Genomic DNA, 27,907 nt, shown 5'->3' on the forward strand with positions numbered 1-27,907 from the left:
GTACTTGAAAATATACCTAATCTACACCTACCTTGTATCTTGAGGTTCTTGAATGAGAATGAGTCTTGAGATGAATTTAAGGGTTAAGTGCTTTAGTTGAGGATAGATGGTTAGAGATGATGAGAGTTATTAGTTAAAGATTGAGAGATGGGTGGGAGTTCTTGAGTTGAAGGTTGGTTTTAGAGAATGTTAGAAAGGTGAGTAGGGATTTTGATAGAATTTTAGGTTGAAAAGGGGTTTGAGAACATAAATTGCTCACAGGAAATTGAATTATTTATAGAACTTTTAAAAAAAATTTGAGGATAAAATGGTCCAATCCTAAAAATAAAGAAAATGGACATACAATTTAAGTTATTTCTTTTTAGGTTTTTATTTTTATAAGGGTAAAAGTAGAATTTGAGAAAAGAAACCCTAAAAGTGTTTTTGATCTTTGATTTTTTGATAAATAGAAGTAAGAGAACAAAAGTATTTTTGGGGGGATGATTAGGGGAGTGACATGTGTAAAGGTAAAATGATAGGTTAAAAGTAGGCATCGGTTCATTTGTACATAACTCATAAAGTAAGGGTGAATGTATATTTTTGAAATGGACTAATGGTAAAACTTTATGTATGTACTTGAAGATTCTCACCTTTAGAGAGTAAGATTGAAAATTTGCTTAATTTTAAGAATTTTTACCAAAGACTAAAGTATTTTTTTGGTTTGACCACACTTTTTTATAAGGATATTCTTGGATTTTCACAAAAAAGTTCTCTCTAATTAGATTGGAGCATTGGGACTTATAAGAGACCACCATGTGTCCTCTTTTGGGAGGAGATGTAAGATTATGGACTTAGAATGAACTTAGTATAGACTTTATTTTGGACTTAGGATGACTTTGGGTACTTAAACTAGATTTGAAAATGAACTTAGTATTGGATTAGGATATGAATAATGGATTAATTAATGGAGAGTGAATATAGATTAGAAACGGGTATGAAATTGGATTGGATTAAGAACAAGATTTAGGCATGCAAAACAATATGAGATGATGATGCTTGTATCCATGAAAAATGTGTCAAGTGGCAATGTAGACCCATTGAAAGGCTTTAAGTTCTTAATTGAAATCAACTTTAGAAATTATTTATATTTATAATGAATTCGAGCAAATTGGGGTGTCTACAAGGGGTCCACTTACCTTAACAAGTGGGTGCAAATAGAGAAACCCCACACCCCGCCTCCCCCCCCCCCCCCCCCGCCCCAATCGAGGACCGTAATTACTATCAAACAAATTTTCAAAATTTTAAATATGATTAGTTCTTCAAAGAAGCTCAATGAACCCTACAATGGCATTACATATATGAAATCGCCAGGTGTCAATGTGATACAAATCATAATAAAAACAACCCTCTTTGAAAAACAGAAACCCCCAAGCTTATAAAATGTTCTCCAAGATTTTCTCAAGCTAACTGTGATATATTCTCTGACAATACAACTTGCGTTAAAAAATGAAACATAAGCATAATAAACAAAACTCAGATGGGCCGCAGAGAGACTTCTAAACTGAATTCAGTATGTGTAAGCAGACCAATCAGCCATCCATGGGTAGTTCTCCACAGTTGATTATCCTGCATGGTAACCGGGGAATGTCTGACCTGCTCGTTTCTTGGGATTCAAGCTTCTTGATGACTTCCATTCCCGTGAGGACATGTCCAAACACAACATGGCGATTATCCAACCACGGAGTCTGTTTCACATGCATGCAGAATCCAAATCAATAACATGGTATCGTACATGTATGCATGAAAGGAGACAAGAACCCATGCGTACCACCACCATAGATTCCTCTTGTGACCAACAAGGAAATGAGAAGGTTGCAGGAAACTCACCTTTACCGTGCACATGAAAAACTGGCTCCCATTGGTATTAGGACCCGCATTAGCCATGCTCAGTACTCCAGGTCCCACGTGTGTCACTGCAAAGAAGCATAACAAAACAAGGAAACTGGCAACTTAGATACTATACAAACCCTAAAAAAGATGGTATAGAAGAACTTTGTGAGCGTGACGATCCATTCAAGAAAATAAAATGAAGAGTTGAAATTTCACAATGCTCTAGATTGTGGAACTCCATACTCCTATCTGTCTCAATTAAACCCAACCAAAAAAGCAGATAGCACTAGTTGTTTGAGAGATTCAACCAGCAAAGTATTTTATATGTTAGTACTTACAGTCAAAATTCTCATCTTCAAAACTAGAACCATAGATGCTAATTCCTCCAGTTCCCTGTGGACAGCCAAAATCACAAAATTCCATTATCTCGAAATTTTGCTAATAGAAGAATAACCGTCTGTTTTTACACGATACAAGGAAACCTTCCTATCCTTTCTAGGAAGGAGAAGAAGAGAACTCACATTTCCCTTAGTGAAGTCTCCACCCTGGATCATGAAATCTTTAATAATACGGTGGAAGGAGCATCCCTTGTAGCCATATCCTTTCTCTCCTGCACGTTAAAACCACTGCAAGTAAAAACCCTACACATCCATACATCACAAACTTAAAGGAGCTTCTATTCTACAGCAAATGGTTCTGGAAATAAGCAAGAATGTAGAAACAATGCTTGCCTGTGCACAAAGCACGGAAGTTTTCAACAGTTTTGGGGACAACACCTCCAAAGAGGCCCACTACAATCCTACCAACAGGCTCACCCCCAATTTCAACATCAAAGAAGCACTTCGTTGTTACTTCTGCTTGCAGCTCTAGACCCTCTAGACCCTAAAATGGAAAGATCGCCAAAATTTGAAACCCAAAAAAAGAAAAAATTAATCATAAATAATAAAGAAAATATGATGAGAGGAAATAATTCTGGCAATAATCAGCAATAGTGCATGTAGAAACCAGAAGGTCAAGTGGACATAATAAAGAAAATATGCAGAGAGGAAATAATCCTGGCCACAATCAGCAATATACATAGATGGAATAAATGCAATAATCAGATGTCTTTACAAAATGTACTCAAAAAATAAAAATAAAAACAAGTTACTTGATTAACAAAGATTGCCGTAATGTAGGATTTGGGAGCCTATCAAAGTTGATTGCAAGACAATAAGAAGCAAAGGAAACAAACAATATTTAGAATTCTGCAAAATTGAGATCAAAATTTGATAGTTTTAATTGCACCATTGGGTAACATATGGAGAGATGATCGTGTTGACTTGGCCATATGCAAACCCACTACGGTATTTGCATGGTGCTCTATAGTGAGACAAACAAGAAAATGGTGGATAGTTCAAGTTTACTAATGTGCATGTAGAGATGAGATCAACCACCACAAATTGCAATGATTAAATAGGAGGCTCTCATATTTAAAATTCAAACATCAAGGAAAACAACGATCTATAAGTAGTGATGCGGCAGGTGCCAGCTAGCTTAGTTTGTAAGTCTATGGGTGGGATACTATAGACACTGTTCTCATTAAAAACAACCTTAAACTTTAATAATAATAAAAAGTTGACGTATTGCAATACAACCTTGAGGTTTTGGGTTGTCTGTTAAAATGGGGCTACCTATTCAAAGTTTTATCTCTTGGAATGGGAATGAGGTATCATGGGAATTTGGACTCAAAATAAATTTTAATGATTGGAAGGTCCAAGTGGTTGGTGTGCTCATCAATTGGATCCTTGCCTATAGCCCCTACGAATGATGATCGGTGGGTGTGGGCATGTAGTAAGGATGGTATATACTTTGTTAACTCTTTCTGAAAATCCTTAGTTTTTCTCCATCTGAGGCCCAAGGATTCCCTCTAAAGTATCTCTCTTCATATGATCAACAACCTTAAACAAGATTATAACTTTTGATGATATCATTGCCAGGGTCATTATCATATTGACTTTTGTTGTATGTGCAGATCTGGTGGTGAATCGGTCAACCACCTTCTTTTGCATTGTCATTTTTCTCAGCAAATATAAGCATTCTTCCTATCATTATTTCATATCCATTGGTGTTTTCCTTCCTTTATTAATTCCTTATTTCAGAGCTGGTAGACTACAACCTTTCATCAAGGAAGAAGATCCTCTGGAGACTTGCTATGTTTGTCATATGTTGGAGGGGAGTATATGGAAGGAAAGTGTTAGTAGTAGGGGTACATGTGTAATTTTATCTAAAATATATGGGCCGATGGTTAGGGTTGGAGTCACTTTTGACTCTCACACGTTTTCTCAATTCTTCTCTTCTTTCCTAAAACTCTTATTCTACATGGTATCAGAGCACATCGTAAAATAAGGGTTTGATTTTTCCTCTATATTTTCTCATCTTTTCTTCTGTGTTTCCTCTTGATTTTGGAAAATTAGATTTTATTCATCAGATTGAAGCTTATAAATTCTTTGGTGTTTAAATCATCTATGTAGAGGATGGTTTTTTCTGTCATGAGTGTGTATATCTCATAATGTGATCATGTTGCAAAAGGGTTTTGTGGTTTGGTGGTGCTGCAACTAAGTTATGTGGTTGTTGTTGTTTGTGTGATTTTTGGGATGTACGATTTCACCAGAGAGATTTTTCTCATTGTTTTGGAGATTTTTCACGAATCTTGATTTGAAGGGAAAGCACCGAAAAATTGTAGAGAAATTTTATTGTGTTTTTCGTTGTAGATTAATGGAGTAGAAAAAGATTATGGGGAATTCTCAAGACCTTGTAAGGGTTCAATTGACTTCCATTAAACTCAATGGAAGCAATTACATACAATGATCCAAAGCAATAGAGGTATTTTTGAAAGCAAAAGGGGAGCGTATTCACTCGATCAGGATAAGCCTAATTCTAATGACCCTACTATTATAGATGCATGGGAATAAGAAGATGTTCAGATTGTAACGTGGATGTAGAACAATATGAAACCACAAATTAGTATTAATTTTATGTTCTTGGACACCACTAAGGAGATATGGTAGCGGGTGAAGAATATGTACTCGAGATCTAATAATATCACTCAGATTTATGAAATCCCTCAAGAGAATTTTTTTTGCTACAAGATGACAAGACACTCTAGAAGATTTTTGCAAGCATGATGCATGTACGTGAGGAATTAAATCAGTATCAGCCCATAACTAGTGATATTCAAAAGATGCAAAAACAGAGGGAGGATATGGGTGTTATTAGGTTGTTATCCTCAATCATGCTAAAGTATGAGGCTGTTAGGTCTCAAATCTTGGGCAGCCAACCTCTCATATCTTACTGATGTGTTCTCCCGATTTAAGAGAGCCACGTTATCAAATAGCAATAGTGGTGGCGGTTGCGAATGTTGTGGTAATCATGGTGGTTGAGGGATTCATGGTAGTAATGGTGGTGGTAGAGATTTAGGAGGGCCGAGGTGGAGGCCGTGGAACCCATAAGAGCAACCATTGTGGCCTTGATGATCACACAATAGACTATTGTTGGGATTTACATGGTAGGACCGCTGCCCATCAGACCACCATCGATTCAAGATGCATCTCAGGCACTTATTCTTATTCCTTCTGATCAAGTCACGGAGGAGTTTATTCTTCTTTCCAAAGAAGAATATGGACAAGCTCATTGCTAGATTTTCTCAATCCCAGGCCTCCTCCTCTACTATTACTTTACCCTAGACAGGTATGGCATCCACTTGTTTATTGTCCACATCTAGTTCTTAGATCATTAACTATGGTACGTCATATCATATGACAAGTAATTCTAGTTTGTTGTCTTCTTTTCGTTCTACCTGTCTAAGTGTGAAACTGGCAGCTGGTTCTTTTTTTAAGGTTGTTGGGTTGGGTACATCTCAATCTCATCTTGATATTTCTCTGTCTTTTGTTTTTAATAGTTCTTTTCCACCTAGTGTTAGTAGTACAGAGTCCTGTACTTTTAGTTTAGTTCATTCAGATGTTTGGGGTCCAATAAGAATTACATCACATCTTAATTTTAAGTATTTTGTTACATTTATGAATGATATTTCAAGAATAACTTAGTTGTTTATGATGAAAGACCGTTATGAATTGCTTACTATTTTTAAAGCCTTTCATATGGAAATACAAACTCAATTGATTTGTCAATTTGTGTTTTACGATTTGAATCTGCCAAAGAATACTTTCTTGGTGATTTTGGTATTTATCTTCATTCTGTTGGCATTATTCATCAGTTGTCTTGTATACATAAACCTCAACAAAATGACATTGCTGAACAAAAGAACCTTCATCTTTTGGAAATTGCCCACGCTTTGAGGTTTCAGATGAATGTCCCTAAGATCTTTTGGAGTGGTGCCATTCTTACTGCTCGTTATCTCATTAATTGGATGCCGAAACCTGTTCTTAATGGTAAATCTCACAAAAGTAATTATTTCCTAACAGTCCTTTTCACTGACCTCCACATATTTTTGGTTGCATTTTTTTTTTCATCATTTGGCACAAGGAAGAGACAAGCTGGATCCTAAAAGTTTAAAATGTGTATTTCTTGGGTATCGCGTACACAGAAGGGTTATTGATGCTACAATCCTACTTTACGCAAATATTTTGTATGTGATGATGTTACATTCTTTGAGTTAGTTCATTATTTTTGTGATAACTCTTCTAATGACTGTACCAGTAGTCTTATTACATTGTTTGTTCCTGTTTCTATTACCCCTCCAAGCATTCCATTGCATGTTTCCATCATTCCTCATCTCTAGGTATACTCCAAAAGAAGAGTTACTACGCCACCACCTGCTCCAGTTCCATTGCCAGTTCTACCTTTACAAAAGTTTCCTCTTGCTCTTCGTACAGGTACCATTCTTGTGTTACCAAGCATCAAATTACTAATTTTGTTTCATATAATTCATGATCTTCTTCTTTGTCTTCTTGTATTTCTTCCATGCTTTCTATTTCAATTCCTACAAGTTTTCAGAATGCTTTATCTAATCTGGGTTGGAGGACAGCAATGAAAGAGGAAATGACTGCTCTTCATAGTAATGGGACATGGACTCTCGTTTATCTTACACCTGGGAAGAAAGTTGTCCGATGCATATGGGTGTATGTTGTTAAGTTTCAACTTGATGGCAAAGTGGAGAGAATGAAGGCATGACCAGTAGCAAAGGGTAATACATAGACTTATGACATTGATTATGTAGAGACCTCCCCAGTGGCTAAAATTGCCTCAGTGCATGTGATTATTTCTTTAGCTAAGCAAGTTGAGAAAAGTACTATATGGTTAAAACAATCTCCAAAAATGTGGTTTGGGAAGTCCAATGATGCAATATTTGAGTTTAACATGTCAAGATGTCAAACAGATCATTCAATTTTTCATTTCCATTCTACTGGTGGATTTATTAAATTAATCATGTACGTAAATGATATTGTGTTGACAGGGAATTGAAAGGCTAAAGTCATTTTTGTAGTTGAGGTTTCACACAAAAAACTTAGGTAAATTGAGGTATTTTCTCTGCATTAAAGCAACTCACACAAAAAGTTGTATTAGTTTTTCCCAGAGGAAGTACACTTCGGACCTTCTAAATGAAACTGGATTACTTGGGTCCAAGCCAATTGATATACCCAAGGATCTTAAACAGAAGTAGACTATTGATAAGGGAGACTTGTTGACTGATCCAGGTAGGTATAGGAGACTTGTTGGAAAATTGAATTACCTCACTATTACTAAATCGGATATCTCATTTGCAATTAATACTATTAGTTAGTCTATGGAAGCTCTTGGAATACCTCATTAGCTTGTTGCACAACAAATTATCTGGTACTTGAAGGGCTCCCCTGGCCGTGAATTATTGTATAAGGCCAATGATCGTAATCATGTGGAAGGTTATACAAATGCAAATTGGACCGATGTTCTTTCTGATAGGAGATCCACCACTAGGTATTGTACCGTATTGGGAAGTAATTCGGCTCTTTCAACTCAATACCTATCCTTGTATGATTGTTCTTTGAAAAAAAAAACTGCTCGATAATGCATTGTTTGATTCATAACGAGATCACTAATTTTTAGGATTTGGGTTTCAGGGGAATTTTAATGATTTGGAGCTAACCGAGGTAACATTTTTTTTTATCAATAAAGATAATTTTATTAAAGAGAGAAAACTAAAGGGTTGAGGTGACCAACCCATAATAAGGGAACCAAGAGGAAAAGAAAACAACACAACAAAAGATGAAAGAAGACAACAAAATCCAAGCAACAAGTTACTCTCTCGGCATCGAACAAATCCTATCCCACCGCACAACGAAATCTTCAAAGAAAACCCCCTTGAACTCTTTATAGAGCTTGCTCCAAGAATACATGAACTCCAAAATAGAAATGATAAGACCTTCCAACGTAGCAACTCTCCCTTCAAAGATACATCTGATGCACTCTTTCCAGATGCCCTAACAAATTGCAAATGGAGCCAAGAACCACAGAATTTGTTTAGAAGCCAAAAAAGAACCTCCCCACACCAACCAAGTTTCCACAACCGACTTAACTAAACAAGGAAAACAACCTACTAACTCGAATAGCGACAAGAAATGCGACCATATGTGATGTGCCACCCGACAATGAATGAATAAATGATCCACCATTTCGTCCTGGGATCTACACATGCAGCATTGATTTGAAGAAATTAAGCCTCTTCTAATAAGCTGATCCAAAGTAGCTAGTCTCCCTAAAGACGCCAACCAAAGGAAAACCGATATCTTCGGAGGAATCTTACCACCCCAAACTAGAGAATATGGAAATGACATAGTACTCCTTGTGGCAATGTCAACATACAGAGATTTAACCGTGAACTTCCTGTCCCGAGTTCCTCCCCACGACCTCTTATCTTCCGAAGGGTTCTGCACGTAACTATTATCCACCAAAGAAATAAGCCTTCCTAGCATGTCCACCTCCCAATCATTGAAGGTTCTTCTAAACCCAAAGTCCCAATTAAGCACATCATTAACAGAGCTCTTGAAAGCCGAGATCACTTGATTCTTTTTTAAGGATACTTCGTAAAGATTAGGAAATGAGTCCTTAAGGGATCTACTTCAACACCACCAATCCTCCCAGAATCTAACTTTAGCCCCAATCCCAACCTTATAATGCACTTTTCTCTTAATTAAAGGAAATCTTTTGAGGATGCCCTTCCACACACCGCAACCTGATGCACCTCTCACCAGGCCACTCTCCCAACCATTCCCATTGGTCCCATATTTATCCACAATCACTTTCCTCCAAAGACTTTCCCCCTCATCCCCGAACCTTCAAAACCACTTCCCCAACAGAACCGAATTCATAGGACCAAATTTGCAAATTCCCAAACCCCCATTCTTCTTAGGCAAACAAAGCTTGCTCCAATTCACCCATTGATACTTTCTCAAGCCGTCTTTGCCATGCCACAAAAAATCACGACAGATTCTTTCTATGTGCACTTCCACATGTCTAGGCATGAAAAACAAAGAGAGAGTGTAGATGGGAATACTAACCAGAGCACTTTTAATAAGAGTAACCTTCCCACCTTTCGATAACAGCTTTGCTTTCCAGGTGCTAAGTCTCTTTCTCATTCTTTCGATCACCGGCTCCCAAATGTCTTTGCTAGTGCATCCCATCCCCAGCGGGAACCCCAAGTATGTAGATGGAAGGACCCCTATCTGGAACCCGATCGATGCCACTACTACCTCCAAACCTTCTACCTCACCTACCGCATACACTTTGCTCTTGCGAAGATTAACCGAAATACCCGAGATTGCCTCTAAACACCCAAGAATACCACTTAAGAAGCTTAACTATCTCAATAATCCAAAAAGATTAAGGTATCGTCTGCAAACTGTAGGTGGGACACCACATGTCCTCCCACCCTAGTAGAATAACTAGATATCTCCCCCTCAGCCACCGCCTTAGATAGCATCCTACCCAAGGCCTCCATGACTATCACAAACAAAAAAGGCGACAGCGGATCTCCTTGACAAAGACCCCTCGAACTACTAAAGTACCCATTTGAAGATCCATTCACTAAGATCGAAAACATAGAAGTTGAAATGCACTTCATGACCCATCTAACTCACTTTTCGCCGAACCACATCCTCCTCAACAGATACTTCACCAGATTCCAGTTGACATGATCATAAACTTTCTCTAGATCAACTTTACAAACTAACCCCGGAATTTTCGCTTTTCTCCTCGAGTCAATGCATTCATTTGCTATAAGGACCCCATCCAAGATTTGTCTCCCTGATACAAAAGCTCCTTGAGCCAGACTAATGATATTACTTAACACTGTCTTGAGCCTAGTAGCCAAAACCTTTTATATGATTTTATAAACTGAGCTCACCAGGCTTATCGGTTTAAGGTCCATGATATCTTCTGTACCCAACACCTTGGGTATAAGAGAAAGAAAAGTACAATTAGAACCCAAATCTAAATAGCCTTCCATATAGAAATCCTCTGCAGTCGCCATCACGTCATCTCTCACTATCTCCCAACATGCTTTGAAGAAACCTAAAGAAAACCCATCCGGCCCCGGTGCCTTATCACTAGCCAAACCACACACCACTCCCAAACCTCATCTTCATCAAATGGTCTTTCAAGCCACCTCTGTTGGTCTAGGTAAATGCTATCAAACTATAAAGATTCAAAGTCGGCCTATCCACGAACTCTTCCGAATACAGATTCTTGTAGAATTGCACCACCCCCTCGGACACCTCCTCCTTACCTACCTTCCAAGAATCATTCGCTTTCAGCTTTGAGATAAAGTTAACCTGACTATTAAAATTTGCCATGCGATGGAAAAAAGATGTATTTCTATCACGTTCCTTAAGCCACCGCACTCTCGACTTTTGTTTCCAATATATGTCCTCCATAAAAGTTATTCTTTAAAATTCAACTTCAAGATCTGCTCGTCTTAGCCGCTCCTCATTGCCCAAACCTCCTCTCTCCTCTTTGGCCTCAATCTCTTACAACTCCAGCAACGCAGCACTTTTCCTATCATGCACAGACCCAAACGTTTCTGTATTCCAGATTTTCAACTTCTCTTTGATAGCCTTCAACTTTAACCTAAAAAATTTTCCTACTCTTCCATCAAACGAGAGCTCGCTCCACCAGGATATGAGGGAATGTGTCAAGGCTACGGAAAAGAGATTCACTGTTCTATCTTTCTACAAAGCCCTTCTTCCTAGATCAAAAATTTCTTATCAAGAATCTCTCACTTGGTCAGTTCTTGTTCCTTTCAAGGTGTCCTTTGTTTGGCTTGCTTCTTTAAAGAGGATTCTCACTTTAAATAACCTTAATGCCTGTGGGTGGATCACTCCGAACTTTTGCTCCCTGTATATGAGCGATGAGAAAATCGTGGATCATACTTTAGTCCATTGTTCTTTCTCTCGAGGTATTTGGGTTTCTTTTTTATCCTTGTTTCAAATGAATTGGATTTTCCTAAAACCTACTTGTTATTAGAAGAGTGGCTTATAATATCTTCTCTCGTAGAAAAAGACACCTATGGGCCATTCTTCCTTCGGCCATTGCTTGAGGTCTTTGGAAAGAGAGAAACAACAGGGTGTTTCAAGACAAGAAGAGTAATGCGTAAGCAATTTATATGAAGATTTTAGGATATTTCTTTGGGCAAAGTTAAACAATGAGTTCATTGGGGTGCCTTTTGGAGACTTTGTGTTTAGATGGGATAGTCTTTATAATTAGTTGGTTGGCTTTGCTTTTTATTTTTCTTTTGTTTTTTGCTTTCTTGTTTGGGGGCTATCTCAGCCTCCTTTGTACTCTCCTTTTGATATTTTTAAAATCTTTATACCTATAAAAAAATAAAAAATAAAAAAAATATCTAGTGAAGAGGCCGAGTACAAAGCCATGTCTCATACATCTTGTGAGCTAGAATGGTTTAGACGCCTCCTTCAGGAGCTTGGTTTTACAGTGAATACACTTGTGAGACTCTTTTGTGATAACCATGCAATCATACACATCACATCCAATCTCGTGTTTCACGAGATGACTAAACATATTAAAGTAGATTGTCACTTTGTTCGTGACAAACTTTATAAAGTCTGAAGATTTGCTAACTGATCTGTTTACAAAGTCATTAACTTGTTGTAGAGTGGAATATATTTGTAACAAGTTGGGATTATATGATATATATTCTTCAACTTGAGGGGAAGTATTAGAAGTAATAACTTATTAGTAGTAAGTGTATATGTGTAATTTCATTATATGTTCGAGTTGATATTTATGGGCCGATGATTAGGGTTGGAGTCACTTTTGATTCCTCCCATGTTTTCTCCATTCTTCTTTTTTCTCCTCAAAATCTTATCCTACAAAAAGAAACAACAGAGTTTTTACGGGAAAGAGTGTTCCCTCCAGGATGCCATTATTAGCATAGTTGATTATTCATAATTCTTGTGTAAAATTTTCAAGGAGTTATAAGGGTTGTTTTTGAAGACCATTTTGGGTTACATATGCATTGAGGTGAGGTGTCCTTGCTTTGTAGTAGGGATCCATCTTTTTATTTTTTTTCTTGGTTGTGGTAGGCTTTTTCAGCCTCTTTGCCTTATATCATTAAAATCCTCACTTGTCAAATACTTAAAAAAAAAAAAAAAAAAAAAAACAATACCATCCTAAAAAGGCTTTCTAGAGTATACAACACTGCCACCTTTATCCACAGTGTTTGTTTCTCTTCAACCTCAATAGTAAACACAAAACCGAGATAAACCACAACTACGTACACCAGTAATGAAATCCCGGCACTTGGTCTTATTTGCATCTTCTCTCGCTTTGTTTGAGTTTATTTATGAATAAGCGAAACGATGAAATTTAGGACTTACTTCTGCCACAGCGTTGGTGCACACCATTCTCCTGTGTCCAACTGAAGATACTGCTTTAGTAATTTGTTTGATGCGAAGGTGTGACGAATATCGAGAACATGATGACAAACTGCTCCCATGAAAATTTAGTGATGGCACTTGGGAGCCATTCTTCTTCAAAGTTGTAAGCCGGGAAATCGTCTGTGGCTTATGAACGTTTGAAACATCATGGCTCAAGCCACACTGCAAAGGAACCCCACAAATACATTAGAGGTACAAGATTCATGTTAAAAAAAAAAAAAAACAAACAGATTTAACTAACAACGCATGCTTTTGTTCACTATTAAGAAAATCCCTTTCTAACATTTGCATTTTAGGGCGGGCATTTGTCCCTAAAAAAAACCCCAGATCCCAAATAAAGTAACACACACATATCTGAGCTTCAGGTAAGTACTTATGTGAACCAATAAAACAACCAAAATTTGAGATAACTAAAGAGTGTTACTAATGTAATTCTACAAGTAGCAACATTGTAATTTTGTTATAAACAGTAGCATTCCTGTAATTAATTGTTTGTGTCAACTGTAAAGCTTGAGATTTGCATGGATTTCTGCATACCAAGGGAAAAGCTTCTACGGAACATTCTTACAGGGTCTGAAGTTTACTCTCCAACTACCCATAAAGATCTATTAATGAAAATGTTTCTCTTTTCTTGAAATTCAAGATTATTAAACCTTGAAAGTAAATCAGATAAATTAATAGTTCCAAGAATCTTCTATGTTCAAAAAATTCTTCAGATTTTTCGTTATCAATCTGATAATTTGATAAAATAAGATGAAACCCACTCAAGAAGCTGAGTCTCAGAGTAGAAGAATGAAAAGATAAAATAAACCCTAACCTGTAAAACAGAGCGAGTCGCTGGTCCAAAGAAGCACGCAGAGGCCATGGACGCTGAGTTGGGACAGTGTGAAACGGATAAGAAGAAGGTTTGCGGGAAGAGTGAGTGAGCCTTTTATAGGCGAAGCAAGTGCATTGGGAGTATGTAGGTGCCAGGTGTGCGTGGAGCAACTTCCCTCGACTCTCCCGACGGATCTTCGAAATATCCGTCTGACCTACTGGTTTGGTCCAAAAGAAATGGACTGGACCACATTTTAGCACATAATGGTCGTAAGCCAAGGCTTACATGCAATATTCAGAGAGCTCAAAAAAAAAAAAATTCTTTTACATTAGTGTTTTTTTTCTTTATACTTTAAAGACGTGTTTTGATTGCAGAGAAAATATTATCTGGCAAGCAAATGATTTACGGGTCCATTCACCAACAAACATTTTGGCAAAACATTTTTCAAAACATGAGTTAGAGGTTTTGGAATGGACTGATTTTTGGTGAGGATAATCTCTACCATGAGGAGATCATCATCACCAAAAATCAGCCCATTCTAAAACTTCTAACCCCATCAAAAATGATTTACAAAAAATGGACGGTCCACGATTTTTCAACTTGTAAACTGGGACTAGAAGTTTTGGAATGGACTGATTTTTGGTGAGGATGATCTCTATTTGGTGAGGATGATCTCCTCACCGTAGAGATCATCCCCACCAAAAATCAGCCCATTCCAAAACCTCTAACCCATGTTTTGAAAAATGTTTTGCCAAAATGTATGTCAAAATGTTTGTTGTTGAACATTTCCCATGATTTACAAGACAAATCCATTGCAAATGTTTGATCACATCATGGAAAATTTGAACTCCAAACACATGACTAATATTTAAATAATAATAAAAAATCAAGAAATCAATCAAAAAAAAAAAAAAATCCTAACACATTCCTCAATATGGTCACCAAGAAAATCAACAAAAATAAGATTAACCTTACTAACTTGGTGAGATTTCAAATCGAACAAAGATAGTTGTGCTCACCTTGTGGCTTGCAAATACATGATTTGAGGCTAGATGATTGTAGAGGACAAAATTCAATGAACTTTTAAAATAAAATAAAAATGAAAAACAAGTTAATTTTCATTGTTGAATTTTAATTTTAAATTTGTGAGTTTGGTAGTTGTTGTGGGCATCAAAAATTAAGGAGGCCCTAATAAATTTTATAAATCAAAATAAAGTTCTTAACATCATAGTTGGGCCCACAAGTCTAAATTGGGGGTTTATTAATTGGGATGAACTTCATATGTTTGGATTTGGATTTTCGCAGATAAAACCCATGATCTAAACAATATCAAGTGATCAATATAAGTATTGGGTCTTATACCTAAATAAATGAGTTTGGCCCAATAGTAATTCATAGAATTCTTGAAAATTGGATTTTGACAAATTTAGCCTTTAAACAAATCAATCAAATCTTTTTAAAGTTGGGGTATAATTAGAAAGCTAAATTATCTTTAAGTCTATAAATATAAGAGCCTCTCTCATTGAGAGGGGATCTAGATCACTTTCTCCTAGAATACAGAAATTCTCCCTCTAGAAAAGAAGAAACTCTCAAGCCCTCCTTTAGAGACAAAGCAAAAGTTCTTCAAAGATTCAGACTCCGATTAAAGAGAAGATTAAGCATAAAGCCTTTCTCCAGAAGCCAAGGAAACATTCTCAACCGATAAAGTGTGAAGTCGGAGAGAAGAAAATCTACGGAAGCCTCTACAAAAGATCAAGCACAAAGCAAATCCAACGTCAAAGCAACATTCCCAACCGATAAAAAGCGAAGTCCACATATGTCACTATTTTTGTACTTGACTATTAATCAGAGAAAACACTAAGATCTGTATCTCCTTTTCATCAAAAATCAATAAATCATTTGTGATCATATTTCATGAATCTCGAGGTAGATTTATTGAAATTTATTATTGACAAATTTCTAGCACGCCCGATCGTTGTTGAGAAAAGTAAGAAAATCATTTCTTCTGGCCTTGAATCTGATCAGGTTATCAATCGCAATCATCATGTAACGTGAACAATGACAAAAACTGGTGGATCCAAGTTAGCATAGCCTCTCCAGCATCACTCCAAAAAATATACCACAAAAATGGCACTCACAACGAAGGCAGCATGGGCGGAAGTTGTAAAAAATGACTTATCAGATTTTAGATCTAATTCAAAGTCAAGCAATGAGATCGTCTAGATCTCTATCGATCACTTTTCCGTCACAAACTCACATCTTTATCAGAGCAGTAATGATAGTTGGAGCACTAACAATGGAAGAACAAGTTGCTCAGATGGCAAATACTATCAACAAATTGACAAAGGCAATGGAAGACAAAGACATCCAAATTGCAACCCTTATCAGTTGTTTGGAGTAAAAAGACAAGACGAATGAATTGAGTGCTAGACCCGTACATCCTCCAAGATTTACTCCTAAAGCATACACTGCTCCACACGAAGAAGAACAACGAAGAGACTATTTTGTCTCACGGAAAACTACGTGAAACCCACCACAGGGGTCTGTTGCCTTGCTTTCTGTTCAACAACTCCAAGCGATGATTATTGACACCATTCATGCTCAATATGTGGGCATGCCATAGTCTTCATTGGTTTACTCCAAACCCTACATTCAATGCATCGAACAAATGCATCTTCCAACTGGATATCAACCACCAATATTCCAACAATTTGAGGGAAAAAGCAATCTAAAGTAGCATATTGCCCATTCCATCGAAATTGCAACAATGCTGGTACATTCGGTGACTTTATGGTGAAACAATTCATTCACTTCCTCCGCAACAATACATTTGATTGGTACATTGACTTGGAACCCAACTCAATAAACAGTTGGAATCAACTTGAAAGAGTGCTCCTCGGTCACTTCTACAACACTAGAAGAACGATGAGTATGGTGGAGCTCACTACCATTAAACAAAGGAAGGACGAATCGATCATCGAGTACATTAAACGATGGAGAAATATTTCCCTCAATTGTATGGATCAACTCTCTCAATCATCTACTATCAAGATGTGTGTTCAAGGGATGCATTGGCAGCTCCTCTATATCTTGGAAGGAATTAAGCCACACATTTTCAAAGAACTAGCTACTCGAGCCCACAATATGGAGTAGAGTGTAGTTGTACATCAGACTCCATGACCAAACGAGTCTCGAAAATAAGAAAAAAATGATGGAAAGTCCTTTAAAACTAAAGAAGTATTGTCTACAACCACCAGTAAACCTGTCAAGATCATAGGTAAGAAAAGAGAAAATCAGGCAAAAGTTGATTCAACACAAAAAAAGGAAAAATTTGGAAAACTCTCAAAGAGCTTGAGGCGAAAGAATACCCTTTTCCTAATGCTGATGTCATGGGCATGTTCGAAGAGCTACTAAAATGAAGCTCATTGAACTACTAATATTCATACAATCTAATGAAGTAGGTCGCGACAATGATCCAAAGTATTGTCGCTATCATAGTCACCTGATTGAAAAATGCCTCGTCTTCAAGGAGAAAATCATGGATTTGGCACGTTAGGGGAAAATTGAACTTGACTGTGTTAAAAATGTTGCTACTTCCAACATGACTTCTATCACCTTTGGATCTTTTGATCCACTACTCTTGGCAAGTCAGTATACAACACAGACTCTATTTCCCCAAATCACAAAAGTTTTACTTCAACCATCACAACCCATATCCGTACACTCTGACGTTGAAAAGGTCCATCCCACGTTAGGGGTAAGGCCAAGTCAAGGTAAGGATATCACACTTCCCATTTCACCTCAACAAGAACCACAATTTCATTCGACTTCAAATTCAAAGTCGAATATCTTGAAGTCTACTTCAGTTAATGACGAAGGGTGGACAGTTGTTACTCGTCGAAAAAGATGTTCTACATAAGAGCCAACTTCTCCTATTCCAAAGCCAAAGAGAATGAGAAAAAAGTCAAAATCAAATACATGGTCAAAGAAACGAAAGAAAGCAACAAAGAAGAAATATTTTCAAGTTCCGTCCGCGGACCCCGAAGACATCTTTCAATAACATCCCCGTGTCTTAGTTACTTCTAGAATTCTTACCCAAGAAACTTTTAAAGGAAGTTTGCATAATTTCATGTCATCAAGTGGAAGCGGAAGTGCTAAAAGATGATATTGATGATAGGTCCAAAGAGCATCCTACTACTTCAAGTAATGGAGATCAAAGACTTGAGAAAAACAATATCACCTGGGAAACGAAAAATTCGTAGGTCAACTTGGATTTATCCAATGAACTCCAAAAAGTTCAGCATATTTTAAAATAAAACTCAACTAAATCAAAACAGGAAGTTCATCCCGACATAGATCCACAACAAGATGGTATGTGCATGGCCACAATCACCTTCATCGATGAAGATCTCCAATTAGGGTCTTGACCTCACAATAGGCTTCTTTATATTACAGATTATGTAAGGAAAAATAAAGTTCAAAGAATCCTTCTGGATTGTGATTCTACAGTCAACATCATGTCAATTTGTACCATGAAACAAATTGGCATCTCTTCGAATCAACTTGCTCGCAGTAAGTTGATGATCCAAGGCTTCAACTTGGATGGTTAGAGAGCTATCAGCATGATAAGAATCAAGCTCTCTATCGTAGATTTAGAATCAATGGCGTTTTTCCACATGATTCATTGTAAAACTTCATACCACTTGCTTCTTGGTCGTCGTGGTTGCATGAAACTAGAGTAGTACCATCCACGTTACACCAGTATTCAAGTATTAACAAAATAGTGTACAAAAATGTATAGTAGCTGAAAATCAACCGTTTGACAAGGCAGAAATGCATTTTACCAATGCAAAATTTTATTTTGAAGGTGACATCATTCAAGAAGCACTTCCAATTTCGATACATTCTTCTCGTAAATAAATACCCGACAAAGGAAAGTATACTATGAATGATGCTGAGAAGATTTCTCCTAATCCTCATTTTCAAAAATAACGAGTAAAGGAGCATGAACTAGAAACTCAACAAATCAATGTGAGTCAATCAATAGTGGACACATCATCCACAGTTGTGCTGCCAACCCCAATGCTTCGTTATGTACCGCAATCGAGACGGAAGTCGGGACAATCAATTTTCAAAGAAATTTCTTTAAACACTAAGCATTTTGTTTCTAAAATCGAATTGGAGACGCTGAAAAAAGAGTTAACACTTCCAGTTACACCTCTCCAAAAATCTTACATCATAAGGACACCCATGAAAAATGTTATCCCAACTACATCAATCATAAATACCATAAAGAAAGCATAGCGAAAGTTGAGTCAAAAAGTTAGTTCGGTCCTAAAACTTCAAAGTTATTCGAGATTGTCAGTAATGGGAAAAGTGAACCTCAGCAATTGGGTGAACTACCACAAACTGATCAAATTCATGGCTTAACTGCAACACAAGTCAAACTTTCGAGCTAGAGAAAAAGTTTCATTCACAAAAACAGAGCTAGGGTATACACCAGAGGCTCCAATCAAAATTTCTAAGATAAAGACAACTTCTTCACAACATACTACAATAGAAGTCATCGATGAGTCTAGAAAAAAATAACTCCACAGACATTGGTCTTTGATCGAATTGGTGGCTATATCTCGACCACGTCAGTATTTAATTGATTAGGTGCTTTAGATGATCATCATGATATATAAATTCATAAATCTCGTGCATCTGCATTATCTAGACTTGATCAAAATATTGGAGTAAAAATACAAAGAGAATCACGACGTCGACCTAAACAAAGAAATAAACATGTTAAACATAAAGATAGTAGTGGCTTACATAGCACTATTCCATCTCGCATGAAACGACAAGTATCTTTAGAGGTCTCGATATGAGATGCATTAGTTGTGAAGAACGGATCATCATCCTCACAAATCAAACGCGAGACAGTCAAGCTTCAACTATGGGGACAGAAAATTATGAAGATATTGTTTCTGTAAATCACATTACTATTGAGGAATTTCCTGAAGAACATTCTGGGTTGTTAGATGAAGAACTCGAAAATGCTCCACTGGTTTTTGAAGAAAGCGGACAAGTCACTGTAGACGACTTGAAAGAAATAAATCTTGAAAAAATTGAAGAGTCGCGACCCACATTCGTTAGTACTTTTCTAAACTAGAATGAAGAAGTCGAGTACTTTAAGTTGCTAGAAGAATACAAAGATGTCTTTGCTTCGACTTCCAAAGAAATGCCAAGACTTGACCCGAAAATCGTTGTTCATTAGCTCGCAGTCAAACACAAAGTTTGCCCAATAAAACAGGCACGTCGTTTTTTGCCAGAGTTGGTACCATAGATTAAGACTGTAGACACCCCATTTTTGCACTCGCCTGATTAATCAACTCGTCAATCCGATTGCAATGATTCCCAATGATGGATGTGTATTCCATTGCTTTATTTTGTTACCAGATGTGTTTCAGAAATCCGGATGAGGTATCTCGAATTGACAAAACCTTAAAAACCACGCTACGCTAGGAAAATACGACCCCAGAAACATAGAAATCATCATCTTGTAGACCAAAAAGAAACTTCACGATAAAAATCACTAAAAAATTATCAAATTACCAAAATACCCCTAACCTCAAAACAACCCTAGAGCCTACGTTAAGCTTAGGAAAACTCTCTCGAACACATAAAATAACAAATCGGAACCAAATAAATCATTTCACCAATTTTAACAGAATTTGACAAAATTACGAAAATACCCCTCATAAAGTTCACAATCATTTCACATAAAAAATTTCATAAATGACACAAACCAACATTCTCATTGAATTCCTTACGAAAAACCGATTCTAAAACATCCTAGAACATTAAAAACCAACTTGAAACGTGAAAAGTCCTCTCCGGGGGCAAAACGGTAATTTCACAATTTTCATAATTAAAAAATTCGAAATTAATAAATAAAATATTAAATAATTAAAGTGAAACATTGATGAAATTAATTTAAAATTTTGAACCTAAAAAATCGATCAATCGGACTTTCGGGTAAAATTGTTGAGGGTTTGTGGGATATTTCTTTAAGGACCCCTCCATTTGGGGGTCCAAAGAATTAAAGAAATAATGGAGGGGGGTTCTCCAAAAATTAAAAATAAATCAAGCAAGACTGTAGTCGAAGTATTAAAGTAATCAAGTGAGACTAAAGTCAAAATTAAAGTCAATTAAGCAAGACTGAAGTCAAAGTATTAAAGTCAATCAATTAAGACTAAAGTCAAAACATTAAAAGTCAATTAAATAAGACCAAAAGTCATAATAGAATTCTAATTAAATAATAACTCTATCTAATAGAGTTCTAACTTAAAAACAATTCTACCTAAAACAATTCTAATTAAAACACAATTCTACCTAAAACAATTTTAACTAAAACACAACTCTAATTAAAAGATCTCTAATTAAACATTAACTCTATCCAAATCAACCTTAAAAAAATTCTATAAATAGAGGTGCTCACACCCTATTTTGGTATCAAATCATAAACCCTAAGAGAAGTAGGTCTAAAAGCTCCCCTAGCCCCCCATAAACCCTAGTTTTGGAGTCCCAACTCCTTACCTAACATCCCTCCTTCAATTTTAGTCTAGAAAACACCTAAAATCCCTCCAAAAACACCCCCAAATCCGCAACAAACTTGAAGAGTTCAGATCCAAAAACAAGGAGATACCTTGATCTAGGAGATCCGAAGTCAAATCCGGAGACAGAACGAAGCAAGGGAGTATAGTACAAGGAGTTCTTTTTGTCAGATCTGAGGGAACAAAATCCTTGCTATCGGAAAGGTATGTAATTTTTTTTATTTTTATCTAGGTTTTTAGCAATGTGATATATTTGGGAAGTTAGTAGAGACCGGCTTTGGCCGGGCGGGGTTGGTGCCTAACACCTTCCAACCCCGTAACATGATCCTCGAATTCAGATTTTTTGTGGTAGATTAGTTCTTTTTATCCATGTTAGAGTCAGTTTGGTTCCTAGACCACAATAACTAGGTGGCAACTCCCAAACCTCAAGAGTCAAAAGCAAATCTGCGCACCCCGCGGATCAAGGGCGCTTTCAAGACAGAGGTCAACAAGTTGATCGAAGTTAGCTTCATCCGAGAAGTAAAATATCCAATCTGGATTTCCAACATAGTTCTAGTAAGAAAGAAAAATGGACAGATTCGAGTATATGTCGATTTTTACGACTTGAATAATGCATGTTCAAAAGACAATTTTTTGCTCCCAATCATAAAAACTTTTGGTTGATGCGACTACAGGACATAAAACTTTATCTTTCATGAATGGATCTTCTGGTTATAATCAAATTCGAATGTCACCAAAAGACAAGGAGCTTAAGCCTTCTGTACCTTAAAAGATATATATTGTTACAAAATTATGCTTTTTAGACTTAAGAATACTGGTACCACTTACTAGCGACCTATGTAGAAGATCTTTGACAACATACTACATGACAAAGTTGAATGTTATGTTGATGACTTAGTGGTAAAGTTCATGTAGACACCCCAATTTGAACGGGCCCCTACTCAAAAGGGCTCAAAAATATCAAATTTCAATAAAATTGTCTAATGTGCCTCAAAAGCCCAATTCACCGAAATGCGACATTTTAATCGAATCAAAAGTCCCTAAAACCCCCTATGGGTCTAATAGACTCACCAAAAAGATTTGGCGTACCCCCACTTTCCTTACCTTTCACTGTTCCATCCTCGAAAGACCTAAGTATCTATTGAAAGCTGCGTTATGGGGCAGCCGGAGAAGGAGAGAGAGAAATGCAGTTGATAGATTAGATTTATGTGTGCGGCTTGGGATTGGATAAGATGAAATGTAGCTTCCTTACTGGCGAAAGATCAGGCCCTTACGGGGAGGAAAGAGCAGCAAGGGCACCACTCGACTGGAAGGAAGAGAGAGCAGGCAGGCTGCTCAACTGCTCAAAGTCCACGAATGCTCAGCTAACAAAAAATACATTTCTCACCCTCCAACCTAACTTAAACTTAATCTCACATCACCTAAACCCTAAAACATACCCACCTTCAAAAACTCATTCCAAAATAATCCTAACCAATCCCCAAACAACCTACAACATTCCTAAAATCTAAGCCCAACGCACCAAAACCCATTAACCATTATCCATATCAAACCATATCCACATCTAAACCCATACCCACAATCCATTATCCACATCAATCAATCACCCAAGATGATCAAGGTGAGACACATGTCATCACCCAAACTTACTTCCCTCATCCAACTACATACCCTCATCACCTTTCTCTAACAAATTATTTACCCAAATCACCTTTCTCCAAAAATCACCTCAACCCACACCCTTCCTTAATCTGTCCACATCACATTTCTCTAACAAATCATCTACCCACATCACTTCTATCTAAAAATCACCTCAACCCATACCCTTCCCTGACTTACCACACATTCTCTAACCTATCCCCATCATAAGGTACAAATCCATTTCTACAAACCAAACCCACATCCTTCATCTTCAATCTAACACTCATTCTCTCCAATTAACTCATCTGATAACCTCACATCCCCATCCTTTTTGACATATGTCATCATCCCCTTAACCCTCCCAAATCCAATTAACTAATCTCTTACACAACTCATTCTCCCAACCTAAACACATCACCTCTTCAACCTACCTAACACTTAACCCACAAATTGCTCATTTACACTCCCATTCTCTTAAATCAAACACTCATTATCTCACCTCACCAAATATTCTATCCAAATGGATTGGGTAGGATCCAAATCATTTGGATCAAAATATTACCCATTTACCCTCATTACACAACTACCATCATCCCCACTCAAAATTTCATACCCCCACCTTCAAAACCTATGCATTCTCTACTCTTTCATTCATTCACCACATTATATCCTTAAAATCACCTTCAAACACCTATAAATAACTCCCTCCCCTTCTAAAATGAATACCAAGTCTTACATAAGAAAATCAATACTCTACTCATCTCTTCTCTACTCCATCACTTCATCTACTCTAAAAAATTACATTCTCATAATTTACTAAGGACTCAAGAAGACATAAAAGAAGAAGGAAGGAATAAAATAAGACTTTAAAACTTCAAGGTGGGTCAAAGGAACATTCCCCCCTCTCTCTCTACACTTTTCATACCCCTCTTCTACTATCCCCTTTTTTCTTTTTATTTTTTTACTAGAAAGATTCTAAGATGTAATGCACCACCTTAAAAAACAAAATCAATTTAAGCCTTCAAATTATTTTGAGGCACTTGGCATTCGAGTTCTTCTCGGCCCACGAAAATGGACCTGTAACCAAAGCCAACACTTTTCAAAAATGTGTTATTTTCCAAGGCTAATGCTCATTCGAATTATCTCTATCAATGAGATGATCCTTATAAGCCAAAGTCGATAATAAATCCCTACTTAGGGTACAAATTATCAACATGTGACATTTTATTTTATTTTATATTTTTATCAAAAATGATCGAGTTGAGTTGAGGTTACCACATTTTAATGGGGAGAAAATGGTGCCTAACACATTCCCTTTTCTCTAGTCGAACCGCTTATCCCGATCTCAAAGTTGATTGGTACCTTATCCAAACGAGAGTCACTAAATGCCAAAAATAGTAATTTTCCTAAAATGTACATCGCGTAACCATTCACATGATCTTATAATATGAATGGTGGAGACTCCAAACTTTAGTAGATTTGACATTAAAAATCTGATAATCACGTTTCTACAGTCCAAATAAAGAAAAGATCACTTACAATATTTATGTGATATCTTCAATGGATTGCGATGGTACCAACTCAAGATGAATCCACTAAAATGTACTTTTGGAGTTACCTTAAGTAATTGTTGGGATTCGTGATTCGGCATCGCGATATTGAAATCATTTAAAATAAGATTCAAGCCATCTAAAAAGATGCCAACACTAAAGAACATTCATGAACTCAAAAGTCTACAAGATTGACTTACTTACATTCGTAGATTCATTTCAAATTTAATTGGGCGTTGTCATCCCTTCAGTCGATTGATGAAAAAAGATATATCATTTGAATAGGATGAAGCTTGTGAGAGTACTCTGAAAAGTATCAAGGAGTATCTTTTCAAATCTCATGTTCTTTCTGCATCAATTTCTAAGAAGCTATTGATTCTCTATATTAGTGCACAAGAAATGTCACTAGGAGCATTGCTAGTTCAAGAAAATGACGAAGGAAAAGAAGGTGCATTATATTACTTGAGTCGAGCTCTTATTGGAACAAAAGTAACTTATTTACCCATCGAAAAGACATGTTTAGCATTTATCTTTGCCACAAATAAACTTCGACATTACATGTTATCACACACAATCTGACTCACTGCGCGAGCTAATCCACTCAAGGAGATCATAACAAGACCAGTCTTGTCGGGAAGACTAGCTAAATGGGCCCTTCTCTTATCAGAATTCAAAATAATTTATGACCCTCAAAAGGCTGTAAAAAAGTAAGCTTTGGTCGACTTTCTTGTTGATCATCCTATTCCGATTGAATAGGAATTTTCTCACAACTTGCCTAACGAAGAAGTCTTCTCTATTGACATACTTCCAGCTTGGAGAATGTTTTTCGATGGCGTAGCTAGAAGAGATAGAGCTAGAATAAGTATAATTTTTATCATCTCACAAAATGAAGTATTATCGTTTTCGTTTTCGTTTTCCTTGACGAAACTATGTTCAAACAATGTTACAGAATACCAATCTCTAATCATTGATTTAAAACTTGGGTAAGAGATGAAGTTACACCAACTCTATGTGTATGGGAACTCACAACTTGTCATCAACCAACTCTCCGTAGAGTATGACATTCGAAAGCATGAGTTGGTACCTTATCATTACTATGCTGCACAACTTATAAGTTAGTTTGAAGACGTCATCATTAAACATATACCAAAAACTGAAAACAAGCAGGCTGACGCCTTAGCTAGTCTTGCTGCAAGTTTGGCTATGTTAGAAGGAGAGACAATGAGTATCCTTATTTGACAAAGGTGGGTACTACCTCCTATGATAGATGAAAATTGTGAGCCACATGAAACAAATGTCATCAAAATAGTCAAAGTTAAAGACTGGAGACAGCTACTTATTGACTATCTACAATATGGGAAGTTGCCAGATGATCTAAAGCACAAAATCAAAATACGTCGTTAGGCACCTCAATTTTTATATTTCAACGATAAGTTATATCGTCGCTCTTTCGATGACATCTCAATGAGATGTCTCGGAGATGATGAAGTTCGGGACATTTTAGAAAAAGCACACTCTGAAGTATGCGGTTCACATCAATCAGGACTGAAACTCCATCATAGTCTGAAGAGGATGGGATTCTTTTGGCCTACTATGGTGAAAGATTCCTTATACTACGCAAAAAGTTGTAAAGCTTGCCAATTTCTTGAAGATTACATTCGTTAGTCACTAGAGCCATTGCATCCTACAATTGCATCTTGGCCCTTTGATGGGTGGGGACTTGTTGTCGTTGGAACATTTTCAAAATCTTCAAGGCAACATCTTTATATCCTTGCTGCAATAGATTACTTTTCTAAGTGGGCTGAAGTAGTTCCCTTTCGAGAGGTCAGAAAGAGACGATAGTTGACTTCATCAAAAATAATATAGTCTTTCGTTACGGCATTCCATGATATATTATGACAAATAATGAAAATTCTTTTAGTAATAAGTTGATGGATCAGTTCTGCATGAAGTTTGACATTAAGCAGAGATGTTCTACAATGTACAACGCTGCAACAAATGGATTTGTTGAAGCCTGCAACAAATGGATTTGTTGAACAAAATACTTTGCAAGTTTCTCAAGAATGCCTAGTTATGTCTAGTTGAATTCGATGCATTGGACGAAAAGAGATTGGAAGCACAACAATGACTAGAGTATTACCAAGCCCGTTTATCAATGCATTCAATAAGAAAGTTCGTCTACGTTCTTTTCAAGTTGGTGATTTAGTCATCATCGTACAACGACTAATTATTCTCTCACACCATTCTAGAAATAAGTTTGATCCAAAATGGGATAGATCTCATGTAGTAAAAGATGTATACACTAATGGTGCGTACCTTCTTGTAACACCGGAAAGATTACATCTTGGTCCAATCAACGACAAGTTTTTCAAATGATACTATGCTTAAAAGAATGTTGTTCCTCGACATGAGCCTAAATTGTTTTACATTACTCCTCGATATGAGCCGAAACTATTTGACATTGCTCATCGGCATGAGCCTAAATTATTTGACAATGCTCATTATCATACAAGGTTAAACTACATGATACTTCTGACCTGCATGAGGTAAAACTGTGAACGGTGTAAAAAAAAAAAGAAAAAACTCGCTAGATTGAAAATCCGAAAAGAAGATCTAGGCAAAACTTAAAACATTATCCATTTGAACTACGTTATGGTTTGATCCCATTTTGGGTACGTAGGCAGCTTGTAAAGTTACTTTAGGTTCAACCATATCAAAAATATATATATATACTTGTATAAGGAAAGAAAGGAATTTTATTAATTTCAAATAAAATAAATAATGTCATAATTTCCTAAGTCCTATACAGTTAAAAATAAATAAATAAAAAATAAGCTTAATATAAAAAAATAAATTTCCAAAACCTCTTCAAAGACTCCCTCTTTGCTTCACAAGCAGCTACTTCATCATCATCATCAATGATTGGAGCATTAGATAAGCAAGTGCACTCCATCTCAACAGTAAGTAAAGCCTTCCCCTCTTCTCGAACTTAGGTACTAAGCAACTCTTCAGAAGTAGCAACTTATGGTAAAAGTTCTCTGATCTGAGTCAACTCGGTTTTTAACTTAGCTTCTCGTTTAGTTAGGTCAACTTTTTTGTCATTAACTTCAGTCAGTTGTGTGCATAAATTATCCATTGATTGACATTTTAATTGAGCTTCCTGGTCTAGGATGGATAATTGAAGATCCCTATCATCTACTGATAAAGATGATAAAGCTCTCTCTTGTCTCAAAAAATACACCTCCACTCCAACTATAAGCAACTCGAAGAAATTTATAAAAGGCATAGAATCAGCTCTGAAAGCATCATTGAGAGAAGAGATAATGGCAGGCATATGAAAAGATTAACATTCTCTAAGGTTGGAAAAATCAATATTGAGCATCAACTCAACCCTAGATCAAAGGAATTCATCACGAGCTCTATGCAATGCTTGTTGAACGCATAAATCGATGTCACTATCATGCAAGGAAACTTGTCGAGTTTAGATAAAAATAGTAAGCA

At 36.7% G+C, this 27,907-nt stretch overlaps 1 protein-coding gene across 1 annotated transcript; it reads right to left on the bottom strand.

Moving 5' to 3' along the window:
* Window positions 1-1,312: 1,312 nt before the first annotated feature.
* On the bottom strand, window positions 1,313-13,779 carry LOC147396275 (uncharacterized). Its single transcript, XM_086450426.1, has 7 exons — window positions 13,615-13,779; window positions 12,738-12,959; window positions 2,601-2,751; window positions 2,391-2,479; window positions 2,208-2,262; window positions 1,867-1,952; window positions 1,313-1,724 (listed from the first exon to the last, which is right to left on the bottom strand). The coding sequence occupies exons 1-7, from the start codon at window positions 13,660-13,662 to the stop codon at window positions 1,569-1,571; spliced, it is 807 nt and encodes a 268-aa protein (XP_086306552.1). The 5' UTR covers window positions 13,663-13,779; the 3' UTR covers window positions 1,313-1,568.
* Window positions 13,780-27,907: the final 14,128 nt, after the last annotated feature.

The sequence above is a fragment of the Akebia trifoliata genome, chromosome 8 (genome assembly GCF_017979445.1).
Source record: "Akebia trifoliata isolate Shusen 1 chromosome 8, ASM1797944v1, whole genome shotgun sequence".
Lineage (NCBI taxonomy): Eukaryota > Viridiplantae > Streptophyta > Magnoliopsida > Ranunculales > Lardizabalaceae > Akebia > Akebia trifoliata.